This window comes from Dioscorea cayenensis, chromosome 19 (assembly GCF_009730915.1).
Source record: "Dioscorea cayenensis subsp. rotundata cultivar TDr96_F1 chromosome 19, TDr96_F1_v2_PseudoChromosome.rev07_lg8_w22 25.fasta, whole genome shotgun sequence".
In the NCBI taxonomy this organism is placed as follows: domain Eukaryota; kingdom Viridiplantae; phylum Streptophyta; class Magnoliopsida; order Dioscoreales; family Dioscoreaceae; genus Dioscorea; species Dioscorea cayenensis.
In genome coordinates, this window is record NC_052489.1 from 31,263,896 (window position 1) to 31,282,677 (window position 18,782).

General features: G+C 40.5%; 1 protein-coding gene across 1 annotated transcript; it reads right to left on the reverse strand.

Annotated features, from left to right (window-relative positions):
• Positions 1–3,052: 3,052 nt before the first annotated feature.
• LOC120249390 (uncharacterized mitochondrial protein AtMg00810-like) lies at positions 3,053–5,427 on the reverse strand. The gene is made up of 3 exons (XM_039257882.1): positions 4,884–5,427; positions 3,245–3,365; positions 3,053–3,149 (listed from the first exon to the last, which is right to left on the reverse strand). Exons 1-3 carry the CDS (start codon positions 5,425–5,427, stop codon positions 3,053–3,055), a joined length of 762 nt encoding a protein of 253 aa, XP_039113816.1.
• Positions 5,428–18,782: the final 13,355 nt, after the last annotated feature.

Below are 18,782 nucleotides of genomic sequence, written 5' to 3' on the forward strand. Positions count from 1 at the left end.
TGACGGATTATTTACCATAAACATCTGAGTTTGAAATTAAATTACTTAGCATAAACATTATTTATATATATATATATATATTTTAACAACTTGATGCCTATAATTTCAAGGTTGGGTGAACAATTTGTTGCTATTGCTTCTATTTTGTGAACCGAGCAGTGCATAAATGAGAAAGCAAATCATATAAAACACCCAACTTGTACAGTAACAACCTACACCCAACTTGTACAGTAACAACCTAGGACCACACCAAGAACTCCTTGAAACAATCATCCTTCCCATGCATTAGACTAACCAGAAATATACACTGTTCAGATTTATTCATCTAAATACACTTCAAAGAAGACTGGCTTTCTAGGCTAAGGAAGAAACTTCCCGGCACGTAGGAGTACGTTGAAATCTTCGCTAAGATAATGGAAGGTATCGTATGTACAGTTGATGAAAGTGAGGGGACTTCCTACTGTCCCCTGAGACAAGGAATTTTGGCATGACTAAGCCACCTTTTGCTAGCCTCGGCCAGAAGACTGTAGATGAATTTCGGCTGGGAGCAGGTTAGAAACAGACAGGCAAGAGCAGGTCGGACTGTGAAATAAAAAGTGGAATCTGTTAGCCTGTATAGGTAATTCTTTCCAGCTAGTGAAGACAGTTAGATCAAGTTTCTAAGTCCACTTTAAAAAAAAGTCTTGCGAGGAGGAGATCAGTCTCAAATTGTGTACATCCACGATGTGACCCAACTTCCACATAATGGATGTGCATACCTGCAAATTAGAGAGTAGGGAGTCACTCATCCTCAAGCTAGATTTTCTGAAGGCATATGATAACATATTACTCTCTTTCAAATCCTACAGGCGAGGGGGTTCGGTGACAACGGGACCCTCACTCATGTGGCTTATGCTGATGACATATTACTCTTTTGTAGAGCTAATGAGTCTAATGTTAACTACATAATAAATTCAAGAAGTCAAGTCCCGTGGGTTGATCCCCGAGTCAATTTAACCAGAATCTAGGGCATTTGACTTTCTTGAGGGAGAGGAAGGCACTTGATCGATTACTTGCTAGGTTGGGGAATCCCCCGGCTGGAAATGAATTAGTCACAAAAAAAGGGGAAGACCCCGCCCTTTCAAGCTAGCACTCCTACATTCCCCCCACCCCCCCCCATGCATTAGACTAACCAAAAATATACACTGTTCAAATTTATTCATCTAAATACACTACAAAGAAGAAAGGATTAACATTAAGAACTCACTAATATCAAAGGAGGGGTCACTAATCTATTTTTTTAATGAAGATATAGAAAAACTCTGCCACATGCATACTTTTGCCAGAGTCAAAGAGAGCAAGACTAGAAGATCCAGCTACTTCAGCTAGATGTAGCTTAGACTTTCTCTCAGGGTAGACCGCTTCAGGTGAAGACGAGACCATTTAGCTGTTCTCTCCTATGACCCCAGTCACGTGTTTGATTCGGGTGTTTTTTCATCTTCTTTGTGCTTGTTCTTGGTGGTTTGTTTCTCTTTTTTATGTTCCTTGTTAGTTTCCACAGCTAGTGGACTTTGTTTGTACGCTCCTTTACTTTTAATAAATGTGGTTTATCTACTTTTTCAAAAATAACAAAACAAAACGAAACAAAACAAAAAGTAATTTTAACGTACTTGATGAATGATATATCAATACAAGTTCATTTATTTTTGGATACATGTAAATTAGCTAAGATTTACAATAGAAAAGACGAACAGTTTAGGATAATTAGTAGACCATAGCATCTTTCCAAACTAATATAAATTAAAAGCTACAGAAATAATTGGTATAAATATTTCACTAAAATTAGGTGAACTTAGACAAAGCATAACTGAACCACAAATCAATATTCTTAAAAAAAACATATATCAGTTGCGCCAATGTGTATGTATGAAGAAGTAAAAGCTTAGAATTTAACATAATAGGAGGTAATTATATAGGTAATTTTAAAAAGAAGTAGAGGCCATGCTTAAATAAACATGAAGAAATAAACTAATAAAATTAGGCAAAATAGAGGTTAATTAAGCTACATAGTATAGAGCAAGTTCACATAGTTTTTAATATTTTCATGTTAAAAAGGAAGGAGTTATTAATTCATATAAAAATAGCAATATAATGATCAACATGATAAAACAACAAGACCACTAAATGTGTTTGTTTTATGTTGTTCAATGTTTATTCTTAGCGGATGATGACATTGTCTTATTCCTAATGAGTTATGAGTTTTTTTACAAACAAAAGTGCATCCTGCGGTGAGGTAAAGGTGCATTGGTACTAATAAAAAATTTAAAGCATTTTGTTTGATGATTGATAAATTAAAATATATGATTTAATGGTTATAGTTAAGGGAGCAAGAAACTGTTTGGTTGATGAGCTTATATAAAAACATAACTTATATTGATCACATAATGAAGAAAACTATAGTAAGGATTCACATGTGTAGTTTGCTCTAGTTTTGAGGATTAATGTTCAACATTCTCTATGGAGGTTAAGCGATTCTCCCACTCATTTTTATTTCCTTCATTACTTTTTTATTTTTGTTAATCTACTTATTCTTAGGTCATCATTGTTTGTCATTTTATTCACTTTTAAAAGCAAATCATTTTGTGAATCAAATTAGTTCATCCAGAATGCATTGTGATGTTGGGCAAAATGACTTGGTGGAAATTTCCCTCCAGATCATTTTTAGGATTTTTTTTTTCCATGAAATCCCCCTCCTATGGTGTCCTTTCTTAGTCCCAGTGAGATTAGCCTGTTATCATATTCTTCTTGTTATAATGCAACCAATTGGCATGGATGGGCCAAATTTGGAGATTGAAGGTGGCTCCTAGAGTGAAATTTATTTTATTTGGCAATTGATTAAATACAAGGTGCTTGTTCATAAGTATTGGCAGCTTTAGGCACAGGCCACTAAGGCTCACATGCCTAATGTCAATGGGCTCCTTTTTTTTATTGTATAATCTATGATTTAATATTATTACAACTTCGCCTCGGGCCCTCATTTTTTTACTAAGATAGGCCCTCTTCAAAACAGGTATCAGAATAGACGCTGGCAATAATCTCCTGGATTACACTGCTTCTCCAGCTCTGAACATCCTCTGATTGATAGTGTCAGTTGAGTGTTCTGTGCATTTCTGATAAAAGAGTAGAAACCAAATTCCCATAAAACGCATGGAAACAATGTCAGGCAGAATCAACAGTATAAAATTTCTGTGATTGATTTAATAACCTGAAGAGCAAGTGAACCATGTTGAATTTTGACATTCTCAATCCAGTACAAGAGGTGAGACCCATGCAATTGAATGAACTTCTGTTTGTCAGCCACAAATTATTGTACTCAACTTTAACTCCTTGTTAAAAGAAGCTCTAGCAGAATTGCGACATTTGCTCATACAAGAATCAGCTAATACAGGTCCATATCATCAATGGAAAAAAGAAAATTCCAAATTCACAGGAATCAGCTGCATATCACCAATCAAATATGAACTTTGGTTCCTGCATAGAATAATTTACTAGCATCAAACACTTGTAAAAAAACAAAAAACCTGCACCTCCTGAGCTCTTACCTTGGTATTATTACAATTTCAACCATTGGGAGTATATTCTTTGATAAAATGATTAGAGTGCTTGAATAGTCAGATCAATTAAGAGAAGTTCTATCAATAGAAACCAACATCATTGTACACCACAAGAGTTCCATAAATTGATAACAAAGATGGTGCTTTCCTGCATGAAGATGCATGGTGATAACAAAGTGGAAGGTTTATTAATAGGATAAAAGTAACTCACAAATAATTATTAGAATATAAAGAAAAGAAAATCAGATGGTTATGAGCTATTAATTAAGAACACCATGCCTACTTCAATTGTCATCACTGATCATGCATGTCTTTTCAAGTCCTGGTGATATATATTGAGGCAGCAATATAGAAAAACATGTTCACATGTAGGACACCCTGCATCAAGCCTGCTTATTGAAAATTAGAAAAATACTCATCTTTGTCATTTGGATTCCAGACATTCAGGTCCTTGTTTTTTCCTTCTTGGTGTTGGGTTTCAGCCCATTTGGTGGGCTACCAACAAAGAGAAATAATGCTTGGGCTTGGCCCAAGTTAAAAATGAAAAAGAAAAATGAAGATATGTCAATAATGAAGAAGTGGAGGGCAAGAAGGTAATTTCACAGGGTGAAATTCTCTCATTTATTGGGAATGAGAATGTGACATCCTGGTGAGGGTGCTTTTTGGGGTTCATCGTGAAAAAGAGAGAGGAAGAGAGGGAGAAAGGGAAGAGAGAGCTAGGGCAAGGAGATCGGACGGCCAAATATCGCTGGATCTCACTCAAACTCCGGGAGGAGACTCCTTGCAAGTGTTAGAGAGTGAGAGGAAGAGAGAAATGCTTGAACCATTGATCTCAATGGACAAGCTCATGTATAAATAGATGATGAAGTGATGCAGTGCAGTATAGTGTACATGGTCTATACTCGGGATATACATACACATATATACATGTATCTAACACCCTCTCCTCAAACTCAAGGCCGGATCATACGTCCGGAGTTTGGATAACATGAAAAGATGCTTGATCGCGAGTCTGCGCTTTGGTGAAAGAAAGTCGACTACCGAACCTCTCGTGGGAAGGTAATGAAGAGACACCTGTCTCGAGAACGAACATGACATCGAGTGAAATGGGCATCCACTCCAATGTGTTTGGTCGACTCATGCTTGACCGGGTCGGGACAGCAATCGAAGGGGCCCCAGAGTGCTATCCCAGTGAAGAGGAATAGGGGAGGTCTGCAGTATCCCAAAGTCCTCGTAGGGATCGAGCGAAGCCAAAGCATCTCTGAGCAGTGAGAAGCTAAAAGCACGAACCTCGACCTCGAGATCTGGACTTGGCTATTGTATGCTGTTTCTTAGTTTTCCAAACAATGAGAGAAGATCCAAGAAAGATACGATGAACTGATATGAGAAAAGCGATCATCAGGGGAACTAGCCCAAGTAGCATCCGAATAGGCCTGTAGCTGAAGAGTGGAATGACGTGAATAGAACAGGACCACGAGATGCGGTACCACGAAGATAGCGCGAACACTCGGAGAAGATGTACATAATGAGAAGTAGGAGCTGCAACAAACTGACTCAGAATATGGACTGCATGAGAAATGTCAGGACGGGTGACAGCCAAGTAAACCAAGCTGCCAACAAGATGTCGATATCGAGAGGGATCAGGTAAAGGAGTCCCATCAGAAGCTCGGAGCTGCAAGTGAAGCTCCATGGGTGTAGCAGCAGTGCGAGTATCAGTCAAGCTAGAGCGAGCAAGAAGGTCAAGAGTATATCGCTGCTGAGTAAGACGGAAGCCATCAGACTGAGAAGTGATCTCAATACCCAAGAAAGTAGACAGTGGACCCAAATAGGTCATCAAGAATGTCTCACGGAGTTCTACGCTTCACAAAGGCAATGTGAGCGGGATCATCTCCAAGAAGAATCATGTCATCCACATAGAGGAGAAGAATAGTGCGGCCGCGATGTGAGGAATGAACAAAGACTGCCGAATCATGGATGCTCGAAGTGAAACCAGCCGCCTCAATAACAGTACTGAATCGCTCAAACCAGGCCCGTGGAGCCTGTTTAAGACCATAAAGAGCACGGCGAAGTCGACAAACAGTCCCTGGAGGCACCCGAAGACCAGGAGGAGGAGTCATATAAACTTCCTCCTTTAAGTCACCATGAAGAAACGCATTCTTCACATCAAGCTGATGTAGGGTCCACTCTCGAGCAGCCGCAACAGCAATCAACGTACGTACAGTATGCATGTGGGCTACAGGGGCAAAGGTCTCCTCATAGTCACGACCATGCTCTCGTGGAAACCACGCAGTGGTACTCGCCTCTGCAGCAGGTACAGCCATGGACATCTCGAAACACTCAGTGCTAGCGTGAGCATAACGGTTAGGAGGATGGAAAGTGGATCGATCACGTAGAATGTAAGTGTGAGAGGGTACCTCGGGATCGTGGATCACCGTGAGAAGGAGTGTCGAGAGAGGACCGCTCGGAGGTGAAAGATGTTGCGGGTTCTCGACGATGATAAGTATAACGAAATAGGAGGATAAACCAAGGGAAGTAAGGAGGAATCGACGATAAGGAAGGGGATGGAATAGGGGATGAATGAGAGAGAAGCTCGGAGAAGGAGGACGTGGTAGAGAAGTAGTGGAAGCTGGGGAGTATCCTCGAGTGGATGAGAGAGGAAAAAGGAAGGAAAGAGGAACAGTGGGAGAAGTAGATGTAGTAGAAGGGGGGGAAGCATAAAAAGGAGTGGTCTCATCAAATGTGACATCTCGAGAGATGCGAAAGCGACGAGTGACTGGGTCATAACAACGATAACCTTTGTGTTCAAGACTATACCCCAGAAAAACACAAAGAACCGACTGGGTGGTGAGTTTTGTCCGCTCCCGAGGTGAGAGTAAGGCAAAAGCAACGACAACCAAAAAGCACGAAGGTGATCATAGCGAGGGGAGTTCCATGTAGGGACTCACCCGGACTCACGACCATCAAGATCGGATGATGGTTGCGAGATTACAAGGTAGACGGCAGGTGGAACAGGCATCGCCCAAGTGAGGAGGAAGAGATGCACCAAGCAGGAGAGCTCGAGCTGTCTCTAAAATGTGGCGGTGCTTGCGCCGGCGACCCCATTCTCGAGGATGAGCCCCGGACGTGATAGTTGAGGCAAGGTGCCCCTCGGGAAGACAAATGGGTACGAAAAAGCATGGGAGGTGTATTCTCCGCCAGAATCAGACCTAAAGGTCTTTATAGAGGCAGAGAACTGAGTGTGCACCATAGTAGTAAAAGAGCGATATATAGATAAAAGCTGACTGCGATGATGCATAAGATAAACCCAGGTAAATAGTGTGTTATCATCAATAAAAATAACATAATATCGATTGCCACCTTTAGATACAAAAGGAGCAGGACCCCAAACATCAGAGTGAATGAGGTCAAAAGGGGCACTAGTTTGAGACTGACTCAATGGATAGGGACATTGTAACTGTTTGCCAAGTTTACAGCCAAAACAAACAACATCAGAAGGAGGAGAGACTGCTCCTAGGACACCCTGACTGACAAGAGAAGACATACGAGACTGACACAAATGACCAAGACGATGATGCCACAGATGATGTGATATAGTAGCAGCATAACAATGAGAAGCAGACCTGTCTGAAGAGGGAAGACGAAGGGAATCAGACAAAAGAAATAAAAAAAAAATAAAAAATAAAACAATTCTCAAACAAGAGAATAACACCAAAAACAATAAAATAAAAAAGAGAGGAAAAAGGGGATATGGTCGATCGACCGGATCCGCCGCGAGGGAGCGCTCGAGGCGGGCGCGCGGCGGTAGGCTCGGGGCGCAGCGCGAGAGCGCGCGGCAGCAGGGCAGGGCGCGAGCAGCGGCGGGCGCGGCGGGCGCGGGGCGCGGCGCGGGCGCGAGGCGCGTGGCGCGGGCGCTGCAGCGGCGTGCGCGGGCGCATGGGCGTGCTGGCGTCGGGCGCCGAGCGGCAGCGCAGCAAGCGGGTGGGCGCAGGCGCTTGCGCGAGCGCCAGGGACGACGTGGTCGGAGATAGGCACGGCGGAGGCGGACGGGCGGCGGTCGCCGGAGAAGCGAGTGGCGGGGTTCGACGCCACTGCAACCTAGCTAATTTGATACCATGTTAGAGAGTGAGAGGAAGAGAGAAATGCTTGAACCATTGATCTCAATGGACAAGCTCATGTATAAATAGATGATGAAGTGTCATGTGTATGTATAGTGTACATGGTCTATACTCAAGATATACATACACATATATACATGTATCTAACAGCAAGAAGCACTACCTGTTGATTAGGTTTGATCATTCCTTTTACCCCTACTTGTTGTTTGTTATCCATCTTGATGATGATGATGATGTTTGTCAATGAGAACTCCTCTCTTATGAATATTGTTCCCCTCATGCATGTAAACCTCTCGTAAGCTAGAGAGGAACCATTGTAACCCATTGTTGACATAGTGGATGCATGTTTAAGAGGCTCTAAGGAGTCCCGTGGGTTTTCCCTTGATTCGAAGGGTATTCAATGCTAAAATTGTGTTCTTGCATGGTTGTATGTTTGTTCATCTCACTCTAACAAGAATTGAGGGGTTTGGTAGTGTTTTATGCTTGGTTTGAAGCATTGGTGCATTGTAGAAGCCTTGGGAAGACCTTTGAAGCCTCAAGGAAGCAATTCAAGGTTGTTTGCAGTTTATGAGGGCTATATACAGGCCGCACATGTTTGCCAGTTATGTTCACGGACGTTTTGCGACAGCATGAGACCGGCACATGAACAGTGATTTTTACTACAATGCGATAAACAGTATCATGAACAGTAACTTGCTACAATGCCCCTGGTAGACGGAAAGGCTCATGGGCAAGTTTGCACCCGCACAGGATTTGCAGTGAGGTTCACGGGCAAGTGTGCACCCGCATACCAGCCGCACGTGAACAGTAATAGTGTACAGTGTCAGTGAACAATCAATTGCTATAGTGATTTCCGCAGTTTTTCACTGTTTCTAAAACCGGAAAACCCCCAACACTTGAGTGGATACAGCCACAATTTGATAAGAGTGCTTTTATATGTCCGACAAAAATCTAGCTCAAGTTTCAACCAAAACGATTGAAAAGAAAAAAAAATCAATAGAAGACATTGGAAAGAAGACAATAATGTAGTTAGTGGTGTACTTATAATAACCTCAGCAAAATCGAAGACATTGTGAAATTATTGAAACCAACAAAGCTTGTGGTCTTCTTACTACCGCATTAAGGAAAAGGCAGTACCAATGACTTACTCCAGGATGTTCCATTCATGTTTCTTGCTTTATTATACCACACAAAAAGAGTACTTGATAATAATAAAAAGGCAGTCTGCCTTCAAGTTTGTTTACATGAATCAAATTATTAAAAACAAATTTATGCATTCATCATGATAAAAAGCATCAATAGCGATTGAAATAAAAAAATGAATCTCACGGAAATGTTCTCCCTCCTCCTGCTGACCGGCAGATTGCCGGAAAGCCTGAGATCCTGGCGTTTTCTCGGGAGATTTCTAAGAATGGTGACATATTGTTGCCATGCAGTGGCAACGTAATGGATGGATGCTCCTAAGCCACTGATTTTCCACGGGATGAGAATTCCCCTATTCTCTTTGGCTCCATGCACCAGGATCGTATCTCCCAAGATTCCCGCAAGACTCGTCTCCCAATTATTGCCTCGAGATGAGACCTCCCACGGATGCTCACATCATCATGATCGGGGATCCGCCTACTCTTGCCTTTAATCTTGATCATGCGCCTTAAGATAAACACTCTTCCACACCTCCATCTCCAAGTCTGGGCTCGCCTCAAAAGTCCATGCGCCTCGATCCACCATTAGATGTTGATTTAATTCCTCAAGATAATCAGCAATCTGATCCCACTATTCCTCATTTCCCTAAGGATGTATCACCTCGTGATGATAACTTTACAGCCTCTAAATTTGTATCCAATAACCGTCAGGAATCACTGCTCGTGGCTATTGACTGTGGAACTTACTGAAAGACATCTCAAACCTCTCCCCCCGTCATTCGCTATTCCTGATGGATATAATTGGATATTTGTTTATGGATGTTGGATTTTGGTCCTAAGCATTAATTCTGATAAATTCCATGCCCTTGATCCTATACCCCAGAACTCTTCATTAGAAGACCCTTCTGATGAAGAACTTCTTGACTGGGGTGAAGATGAGGAAATTTTAGGAAATGAAATGGCAGAAGATGATCTTTTCCTTGATGATGATTGCCTCAATCTATCTGAACAAGATCCAGTCCCAACTGAACTTGCTAATGTTCAAATGAATGATATCATCCAATATTCCTCCACTACTATAATTGTCCCTCAACAAAATTTACCTAGAAATCCTCCCCCTTACACTAAGCAAATTAGAAGAAGCGATAGGCCCAAGAAACCTTTTGAGCGTTGGACTGAAGAAGCAGGATTTGTCCCTCTCCCTTCACGTTCCACCAAGAAAAAAAATCCCTGATGACCCAAGAGAAGGTACACCTTTTCCTGTTAATTCTGTTTTTTCTACCTGTACTGATGCTCAGCTGCTTAATTACAGTAATTCCTGTGGCATTAAATTCCTAGGATCACCTTCTCATAAGTCTAAATGTCTAGAAAAAATTCGGTCTCTTGAAACTGTTAGAGCCTCTAAGGGCCCTCATTTCCCCGGATCTCCATCGAAATCTATGCCTAGATCTTAAACTATTTTCCATGAAAATTTTATGCTGGAATGTTAGAGGTTTAGGCAGACCCTCTAAATGTCATCTTGTCAAGGATGTTATTCTAAATTCATTTCCGGACATTGTTTGTTTTCAAGAATCAAAATTACAAGATATTCATAATTCTTACTGGCACTCAATTGGAGGCAAACACATTGATACCTTTGAATACCTGCCGGCACAGGGTTCTGCGGGAGGTATTATTATTGCTTGGGATGGTTCTAAACTCTTTGGTAACTTAATTCATAAGGGATCCTTCTTCATGTCCATTGGATTCACTAATCGCCTTAACAACTGCTGTTGGGCTTGCACTAGTGTTTATGGTCCAAATTCTCACTCCATTAGACTTGAATTTTGGAATGAACTTTGAACTTTACGAACCCTCATATCCCTTCCTTGGGTTATCTACGGAGATTTCAACACTGTGTTTTCCTTTGATGACAAAAATAACGGGATTTTTAACCAAATGATATCTCCGCCCTCAATGTATTCTTAGCGATCTCGATCTTATTGATCCGCCTATTAGTGGGCGAAGATTTACTGGACCAGCGGTCAATCTAACCCTATTTGAGTTAGACTTGACCATTTTCTTTATTCCCATAATTGGACTTCTTCCTTTCCCAGATCAACTTAATACATTCTCCCCAGATTTGGTTTGGATCACTCCCCCATTTGTCTCGAATTTGGAGACCATTTTTAAAATGCTCCCGATCTATTCAAATTTGAGAAATTACAGTACCTTTGATCCCGTATTAATTCTCTTATTCAAGGCCGGTGGATGGAAATTAATCATGCTCTGGTTGTGAGCCTTTATCATCTCCAAGAAATTAGCTTATATGAAATCCAAACTTCATCTTTGGTTCAAGAATACTTTTGGCGCCTCTAAAATTCTTAAACTTTTTGTCCGCTCTCCCGAACTAAATTCTATTCACATTAATGGAGAAAGCGGACTTCTTTCTCGAGGATGAATCGACGCGACTCTCCCAAGTCTGCTCCGAGCTTTTTAATATTCTTAAAGCAGAGGAAATTCTTGGAAAGCACGATCCGGAATCACCCGGCTCGTAGAAGGAGATTCCAACACAAAATTTTTCCATCAAGTTGTTAATGGTAGAAAAAACTTAAATCAAATCTCTCGCATTCTCCACAATGATCATTGGTTCGATAGTATTGATCAAATTGGTAGGATCTTCATTGAACACTTCCGCTCTCTCTTTGGAACCCCATCCCTAACAGATTCATTTTCGACTGGCAATTCCTTTTTGATTACAAAGATAGAGTTGATCTTTACCAGCTTGAAATACCTTTTACCATTGATGAAATTAAACAAGCTGTTTTTGACCTTAATCCCAATAAAGCCCTAGGTCCAGACAGCTTTCCTATTCTCTTTTTTCAGAAACATTGGACCCTTCTTCAAAACTCCTTAATTAAACTTTATGGGGACTTTTTTAAGGGCTCTTTAAACCTTGAGCATATTAACTGGATCAATATTGCTCTCATTGCTAAGAGTCATACGCATGGTGAGGTTGCGGACTTTAGGCCCATTAGTCTTATCAATTCTACCTGTAAAATTATTTCTAAGATCCTTGCTAATCTGCTAAGCACTGTCATCAGCGCCCTAGTGGATGAGTCTCAATCTGGCTTTATTAAAGGTAGATGTATTATGGACAACATTATTGGTGCCCATGAAGTTATCTTCAACTTGCAGAAATGGAAAACTCTTGGTTATGTCTTCAAAGTAGACTTTGCAAAAGCCTTTGACACCTTAGATTGGAACTTTCTCCTTGATGTTACGTGCGCTAGAGGCTTTTATACCTAAATGGCTTTCTTGGGTCCATGCTATTCTTAGCACTCAGCGAAACCCAATTCATCATTAACGAACTACTCGGGGATATGTCGGATGCACAAGGGGCTTGAGACAAGGTGATCCCTTATCCCATATACTTTTCGCTCTTGCTGCCGATGTCCTAAGTGCTATGTTCTCTCATGCACTTAGATCCAAAGTTCTTATCGATGTCCCTTTAAAGCGATCGGTTAACATCAGTCATTTCTAATATCGTCGATGACCTTCTTATCTTTTCTCGTTGGAGGATAAGAGCGATCTCCAAATCATCAAACTAATCCTTTACCTTTTTGAGGGGTCTTTTTGGTTTTATCCATTAATTATTCAAAAACTGTTTATACTCTACAAACTACGGCTTCTAACCACATCATTTCCTCTGCTAGAATCCTAAACTGCTCCAGGAACTATCTTCCTATCACTTACCTTGGGATCCCACTTTCTGGACGGAGACCAAGACGTTTAGACTGGGCTAAACTCACTGATATGGTCCGTGCTAAACTCACACCCTGGAAAGAAATTACCTTTCTCTTGGAGGCCGTCTTACTCTCATCAATTCGTCCCTCTCCACCATCCCGGTTCTTGGATGTCGGGTTTTCAAACTCCCTATTTGGGTGATCAATGAAATTGATAAAATTTGTATAAATTCCTTTGGAAAGATCCGACCGGGCCCCAAAGGTATCGAGTTGATTGCTTGGAATAGGATCTCTAGACCTCATGACATGGGAGGATAAGGGAATTCTCAACCTCCGGGGAATTCAACAAAGCTTTGCTAGGGAAATGATGGTGGAAATTATCACCCGTTGTCCAAAGCAGGTTGTTTTGGCTAAAATCATTCAGTCTAACTATTCCATCAGTGATCCTAATGGACTCTTGTTTCACTCCCCACCTAGAAATAAATCTTTCTTTTTGGGCGAGAGATCTCCATTTAACCTGCGATTCCATTCTCGCCTTATCAAATCTATCATAAGTGGGATCTAACACTTTTTCTCCGGTTCGATCGTTGGCATACTAGGCTCCTTCTCAAAGATCTCGGCGTTCCTTTTTTTCTCAATGCATTTCTCCATGGATTACTATCAGACAATTTTCTCAACTTCTAAATAACCCGGAGATTGTTTTCTCCTCTGACTCTCTTGATATATTATCTTCAATTCTAAAGATCATTCCTGATTGTTCTCTTAACCAGGATGACATTACTTCTTGGGCTCGAGAAAAAAAGCGGAAATTTCACGAGTAAAAATAATTCTACAAATTTCTTATTGATGTGGATTGCGAAGTTCGCATTACCCTATTTCGGAAAATCCGTTGCCCCTAATAAAATTACCTTTTTGTCGGTTCGATGGGGAGGACAAGATCATTACTCTTGCAAATCTTTTTCAAGAAAGGGTGTTTATCTCACTACACCTCGGATACACTGTTCTCGTCACAATGCTATCGAAAAATCGAATCACCTTTTCCTCAATTGTGTTTTTCTAAAGCGTATCCGGGATTTCTTTTACTCAAGCCTTAGACCTCAATCCTCTTCCAGAGTCAATCCCTTACTTTGGACCTCCCAGTTTACCATCCCTTATCTCTCACCACCCAAATACTTTGGGACCTCATTTCCCAGTTTGTCTTGTGGATTATCTGGATTGAAAGAAATTCTCATATTTTTCAAATGAATGCTTTACCGCATTACAATATTATTTCTAAAACTGTTAATATGCTTCTCTCTTGGTTCTCAACAGTTGCTCATAAGCACCAGCAATCACTCAATGAAGCCTCATAGAAAATTAAGTGCTCTTTCAACTTCCTTAGCTCTAGAAAATCTACCTCAGTTGGCGATCCCGACGCAGCGGTCTTTGCACGTGAGTAGGTGTCCCCTACGTCCGTCTAGCGAGTCTCGAGATGTCGGGGACGAGTGTCTTCCGTCTACTTTACCCTTTTCTGTTATTTCTCCTGTACTTCTGTTTCTCCTTTGTTGTTTCTTTGTACTTCCTCACCTTTGGTGAGAGATGACTCTACCCTTGTACTTCTACTTTTTATTTCAATAAATTTCGTGGTTTATCCACATTTAAACTCAAAAAAATAAATAAATAAATAAATAAATAAATGAATCTTGCTAGCCATCTTATATATTTAAAGCACATAAGAATGATGCTGGAAACAAATAACCATAGGTCCTAGATGAAATCGTTTCACAAAGGCAACGGTTATTTAATAGAAGAGCTCAATCTAATGGATTATATTTAAAACAAACAAAAGAAACAAATGATAGAAATTAAAACAAAAAAGATTATAACTTGACAAGAGCAGGGAGAAAATGAATAGAGAAATGCTAGCAGAACCAACAATACACAAGTTTTATAATTGATTCTGAAATCACAGCAAAAAAACAAAGGGTTGATTTTTGCATCCTAACTATTTTGTGGGTAAAAACATGTAACTATGGCTTTGATTCTCCAAGTAATGAGCTAATTGCTGATGGTAGCTAACAACGACTGAAGATCCATCTATAACAAAATGAACTTTCCAGTCTTTCCCCCTTGTTGCCAAGAAATAACCACCAGTAACTCCAAATCCCTCCTAAAAGTTCAATCAGGAAAAACAAGCCAATTAATTGGTTTCTCTGAGGGGATTTTATCTTCAACATGATGAGTCTTATAACCTTCGGTAATTTGCCTAGTCATAGATTGCATCAAATATGCGACAATCATATTATAGATTCAAGCTAATACAAGTCCATATCTTTGAAGGGAAAAACTCCAAATTCTTTTGCAAAACAATACACCCTCCTGAGAATGAACTGTGGTACCTGCTCAGAACGATTTACCAATAACAAAACATCCTCCACCTCCTAAAATCTGTAACCAAGTCACATGAACTATTAAGATTAATACATTATCACTTGGTGCAATATAGTCACTGATAAAATGATTGGAAGCTGGTTTAGACAAAGAGATCAATTCAGGGAAGCTGCATAAATGAGAACTAGCAAGAGAACACCACGAGAGTTATGTACATTGAAAGACATGAGATCACTGGGAAAGATGCATTTTTTTCCTCTATTTTCCTGTGCCATGATATGATAACAAGAATAAGTGTTCATTAACAATAGCAAGCACAATGAACATGGATCAGAAAAACAAAGGCACAAATCAAGCTTGCATGAATAACAAATACAACTGGATTTTTATTAACTCAGAATACCTGCAATTTTGATTGTGATCTTGAGGCAATAATAATGAACATATTAATAGCTAAGACACCCAAAGATCACACTTCCCTAACCGAACTAATTACGGTGATTCCATATATTCACGAGTTACAATTTATACTCGATCCCTAATCGGTGTCGCCTCTTGATTGCCAAATGTGGTCTTAATATTTCTGGTTTTAAAAATTAGTCAAGGAAGCAGAAAATATTGCTTTTGTAGGTCACAACACACAGAAAATGAAGCAGAAACAGAAAAGTGATAATAATTATATTTTTGATAAACAAAAGAAATAAAAGAGAGAAATAACATAAAAAGAGCAGGGAGAAGATGGCACCATATAAAACATGCTTGTTGAAATAAAAATGTATCAAGCAAACAAGCAAAACGACTGATGAAAATCGCCACCAAAAAGGCGGAATTTGTTGCAATGCATTGATTCATAACTTGTAAAGAGAGTAGTTATGTTTTGAGCAGTAACAGTGCTCACTATTTATGCTTCCATGATGTTAGAGACAAGGTGCTAATAGAGTCCTTCTAGGGCTGCTTTTTATGGATCTTTCTGAGATGCTAGAGACAAGATGGAAATAGTCTCCTCCCGGCCTACATCGCCTCTCGGCTTAGGGGCATCCACTAATTTTAAGCCTTGAAGAGTAGGAAGCCTCTGTTGGAGGCCTTCAGAGAATGACTTGTGATCGACAATCTTCATATATATAGATATTTAAGGAAAGTGAGGCCTTGCAACCCTTTTGACAGGAGACACCGACTTGGGTAATTTAGATAATGATAAAAAGATTAATGAAGTGAGGTGTCCCATATCTGAATACAAAGACATGATGCTTGGACAATTGCTAACGGACAAGCTATCGAGAGATGCGGTAGGCACTTGGTAATTCTATCGACAGCATCACAATCGTAAACCCATAAGATCCGTTAGAAACAAGAGACCACAATCTCCTTGTGATGATGCACTTATCAAATTCTTGCAAAAATTTAAATTCGAGTATTTGAGGGACTCCGAATCTCTCAACATCTCATCGGCCAGACAGTAGGTCTTCAAAAATGAGACATATCGAGACATCTCGAGGAGGTAAGGTTCTGCAAAAGTCACTGATAATGAGAACCTGATCGCAATCATTAATACCTCATAAAATGAAGTGATGAACTTAAGGGTATTGTCTCCTCCTTGTCTTCCATGACAGAAGCCAACTCCTCACATCGCCTTAGCCACAACCTCGTCAAGAGATTTCAAATGCTTGAAGAACCCCTCCGCTGGCCATGAGAGCGTACTTTGTGTCCCGCAAAGTATGATTCTCGATATGTGTAACTCTTTGAGAGTTGGAATTTGTGGCATGGTTGTCAACTGCGGCATTCATAAATAACCAACTCAACAGGGCATGGAAAACAAGTGTGAGCGCTCTATCCTCCTCCAAACACTACCCTCCGGGGTTAGCCATATTCGACTGAGCCAAAGTCTCCTCATACAGGAATGATGATGATGCATTGCTCGATGGCGAGCTATGGTGTTAATTGGTGTTTGATGCCATGCATTTCACAAATAGTGAGATCTTCAAGATAAGGGTAATTGCTCCGGGGCCGAGTTGTCTACATCTTCCGCACCATGCGAGACGGATCCAACGAGATGTCAAGTTGTCGCTCGTCTCTAATCCACATTGAAAACTGCGCCCTGGATAATATTGCATCGAGCTCTTTTAATGCAACAAGTGAGGTTTCGCATGCATTTTCCACCGATGCTCTCTACCCCAAGACGGTACAATGACTTAATGTTTTTGTTTTGCTACTCATATAGCTTCTTTTGCCCCTCATCCGCATTCGCACCTTGTGGAGGTCATACACACATGTTCACCTCAAGATCCCAATGTAGGCTCTATCTTGTTCCCCGCATCCTCGAGGACAATGTATTTTGTTAATGTTTTCAAGCAAGGCAATTGACTTAGGACAGATGGCATGATTTTCTAGTGTATGACAATTACTAAGATGAAGATGTCTAAGACTCTTCATGTATACTATACTGGGAAGTTTAGTAAGATGGAATACAGACTCAAATTCAATGTCCGCAAATTAACAAGCTAGTCTGATTCCTGGGTAGTTCTCTTTATGTCGGGCTCGAGAAAGATTGGAGATATCTTAGATGGTGCAAATATTCTGTAAGTAGGCTCCGTCAACATTTGCTTCTCGACCAACCTGCAACACTCTGAAAGCAACTTCAACTTTGAGCCAAATGATAGTTCCATTCCGAGCTGATAATGCGGTAACACTAGGGACGAATCACCCATATCATATCCTACATCATGATTTAATAAGAAATGAGCGGGTCCTTTTAAAATTTTCATGAATTCATTTCTTTGAGGCAATGTGGAGCACTCATCTCCGGTAGCAAGTGAAAGAGCCAAGGTCATGAATGAGATCTGCATGCATCTTACCATCGGTGCTCTACTGACCTCGGGAAGGACTTCCCGTCATTAGAGGTATAATAATGGTGACACCACTCAATTCCATCGAGTAACATTTTGCGGAAGAGATCTCCTATCAATTCACTGCAAAATCTCCATGGCCTTTCAACTTCTATATCGTTTCTGACGCTTTGAGAGATGGAATAAAACCCACTTGAGCCATCCAAATTTGAACCAGCATATCTCGCACTTCAATCACACTATCTTTTGGGAATGATATATGGCACGTAAAGGCAAAACGATGCCTAACCTTCACTTGAGGGCAAACTCAACAGCGGCAGCCACGATGGGGCTCGTTTCATCTCTTAGTGCGTCCACTACACCAGTGTGAGAGGCGGTTTCAAAGCGCCCTATGGGCGGTGCTATGACATCGCCTCTATAGATATAGTGTTGGTTTTACCACGCCTACTTGCATACTGATCAAGCCCGAAGCTCTATACTTTAGGAGGCGGGTTTCTATATCAACTTACGTTGGGAGTATAAAGTTTTATTTACGGAAGACGGTTTTTATTAAGAAGAGTAGAGTGATTTACACCCGCCTCTACTAAGTTTTCATTACCCTTCAATAGTTTTAGAGGCGGTTATAACCACCTCTGTAACTGCTAAGTTTCATTATTTCTTTTAATAGCTTTAGAGGCGGTTACAATCACCTCTAAAATTATAAATGGTAGAAGAAGCGGTTATAACCGCCTCTATATCTACTAAATTTTCATTAATTCTGAATAGTGATATGCCACCTCTATTATAAGTGGAAGAGGCGGGTTATAACCGCCTCTATAATTTCTTCCATGTTTATACTTTTTAGGGTGGTTATAACCATCTCTAAATTTGTTATTGAATTCAATTTTTAATCCTAGTAATAATAAATAAATTTGTTGAACCTGTAAATCAAAAAAACATAAATTTTTCATTACATTCAAAAATATCCTAAATTCAATTTCATTGAGCCTTTGAT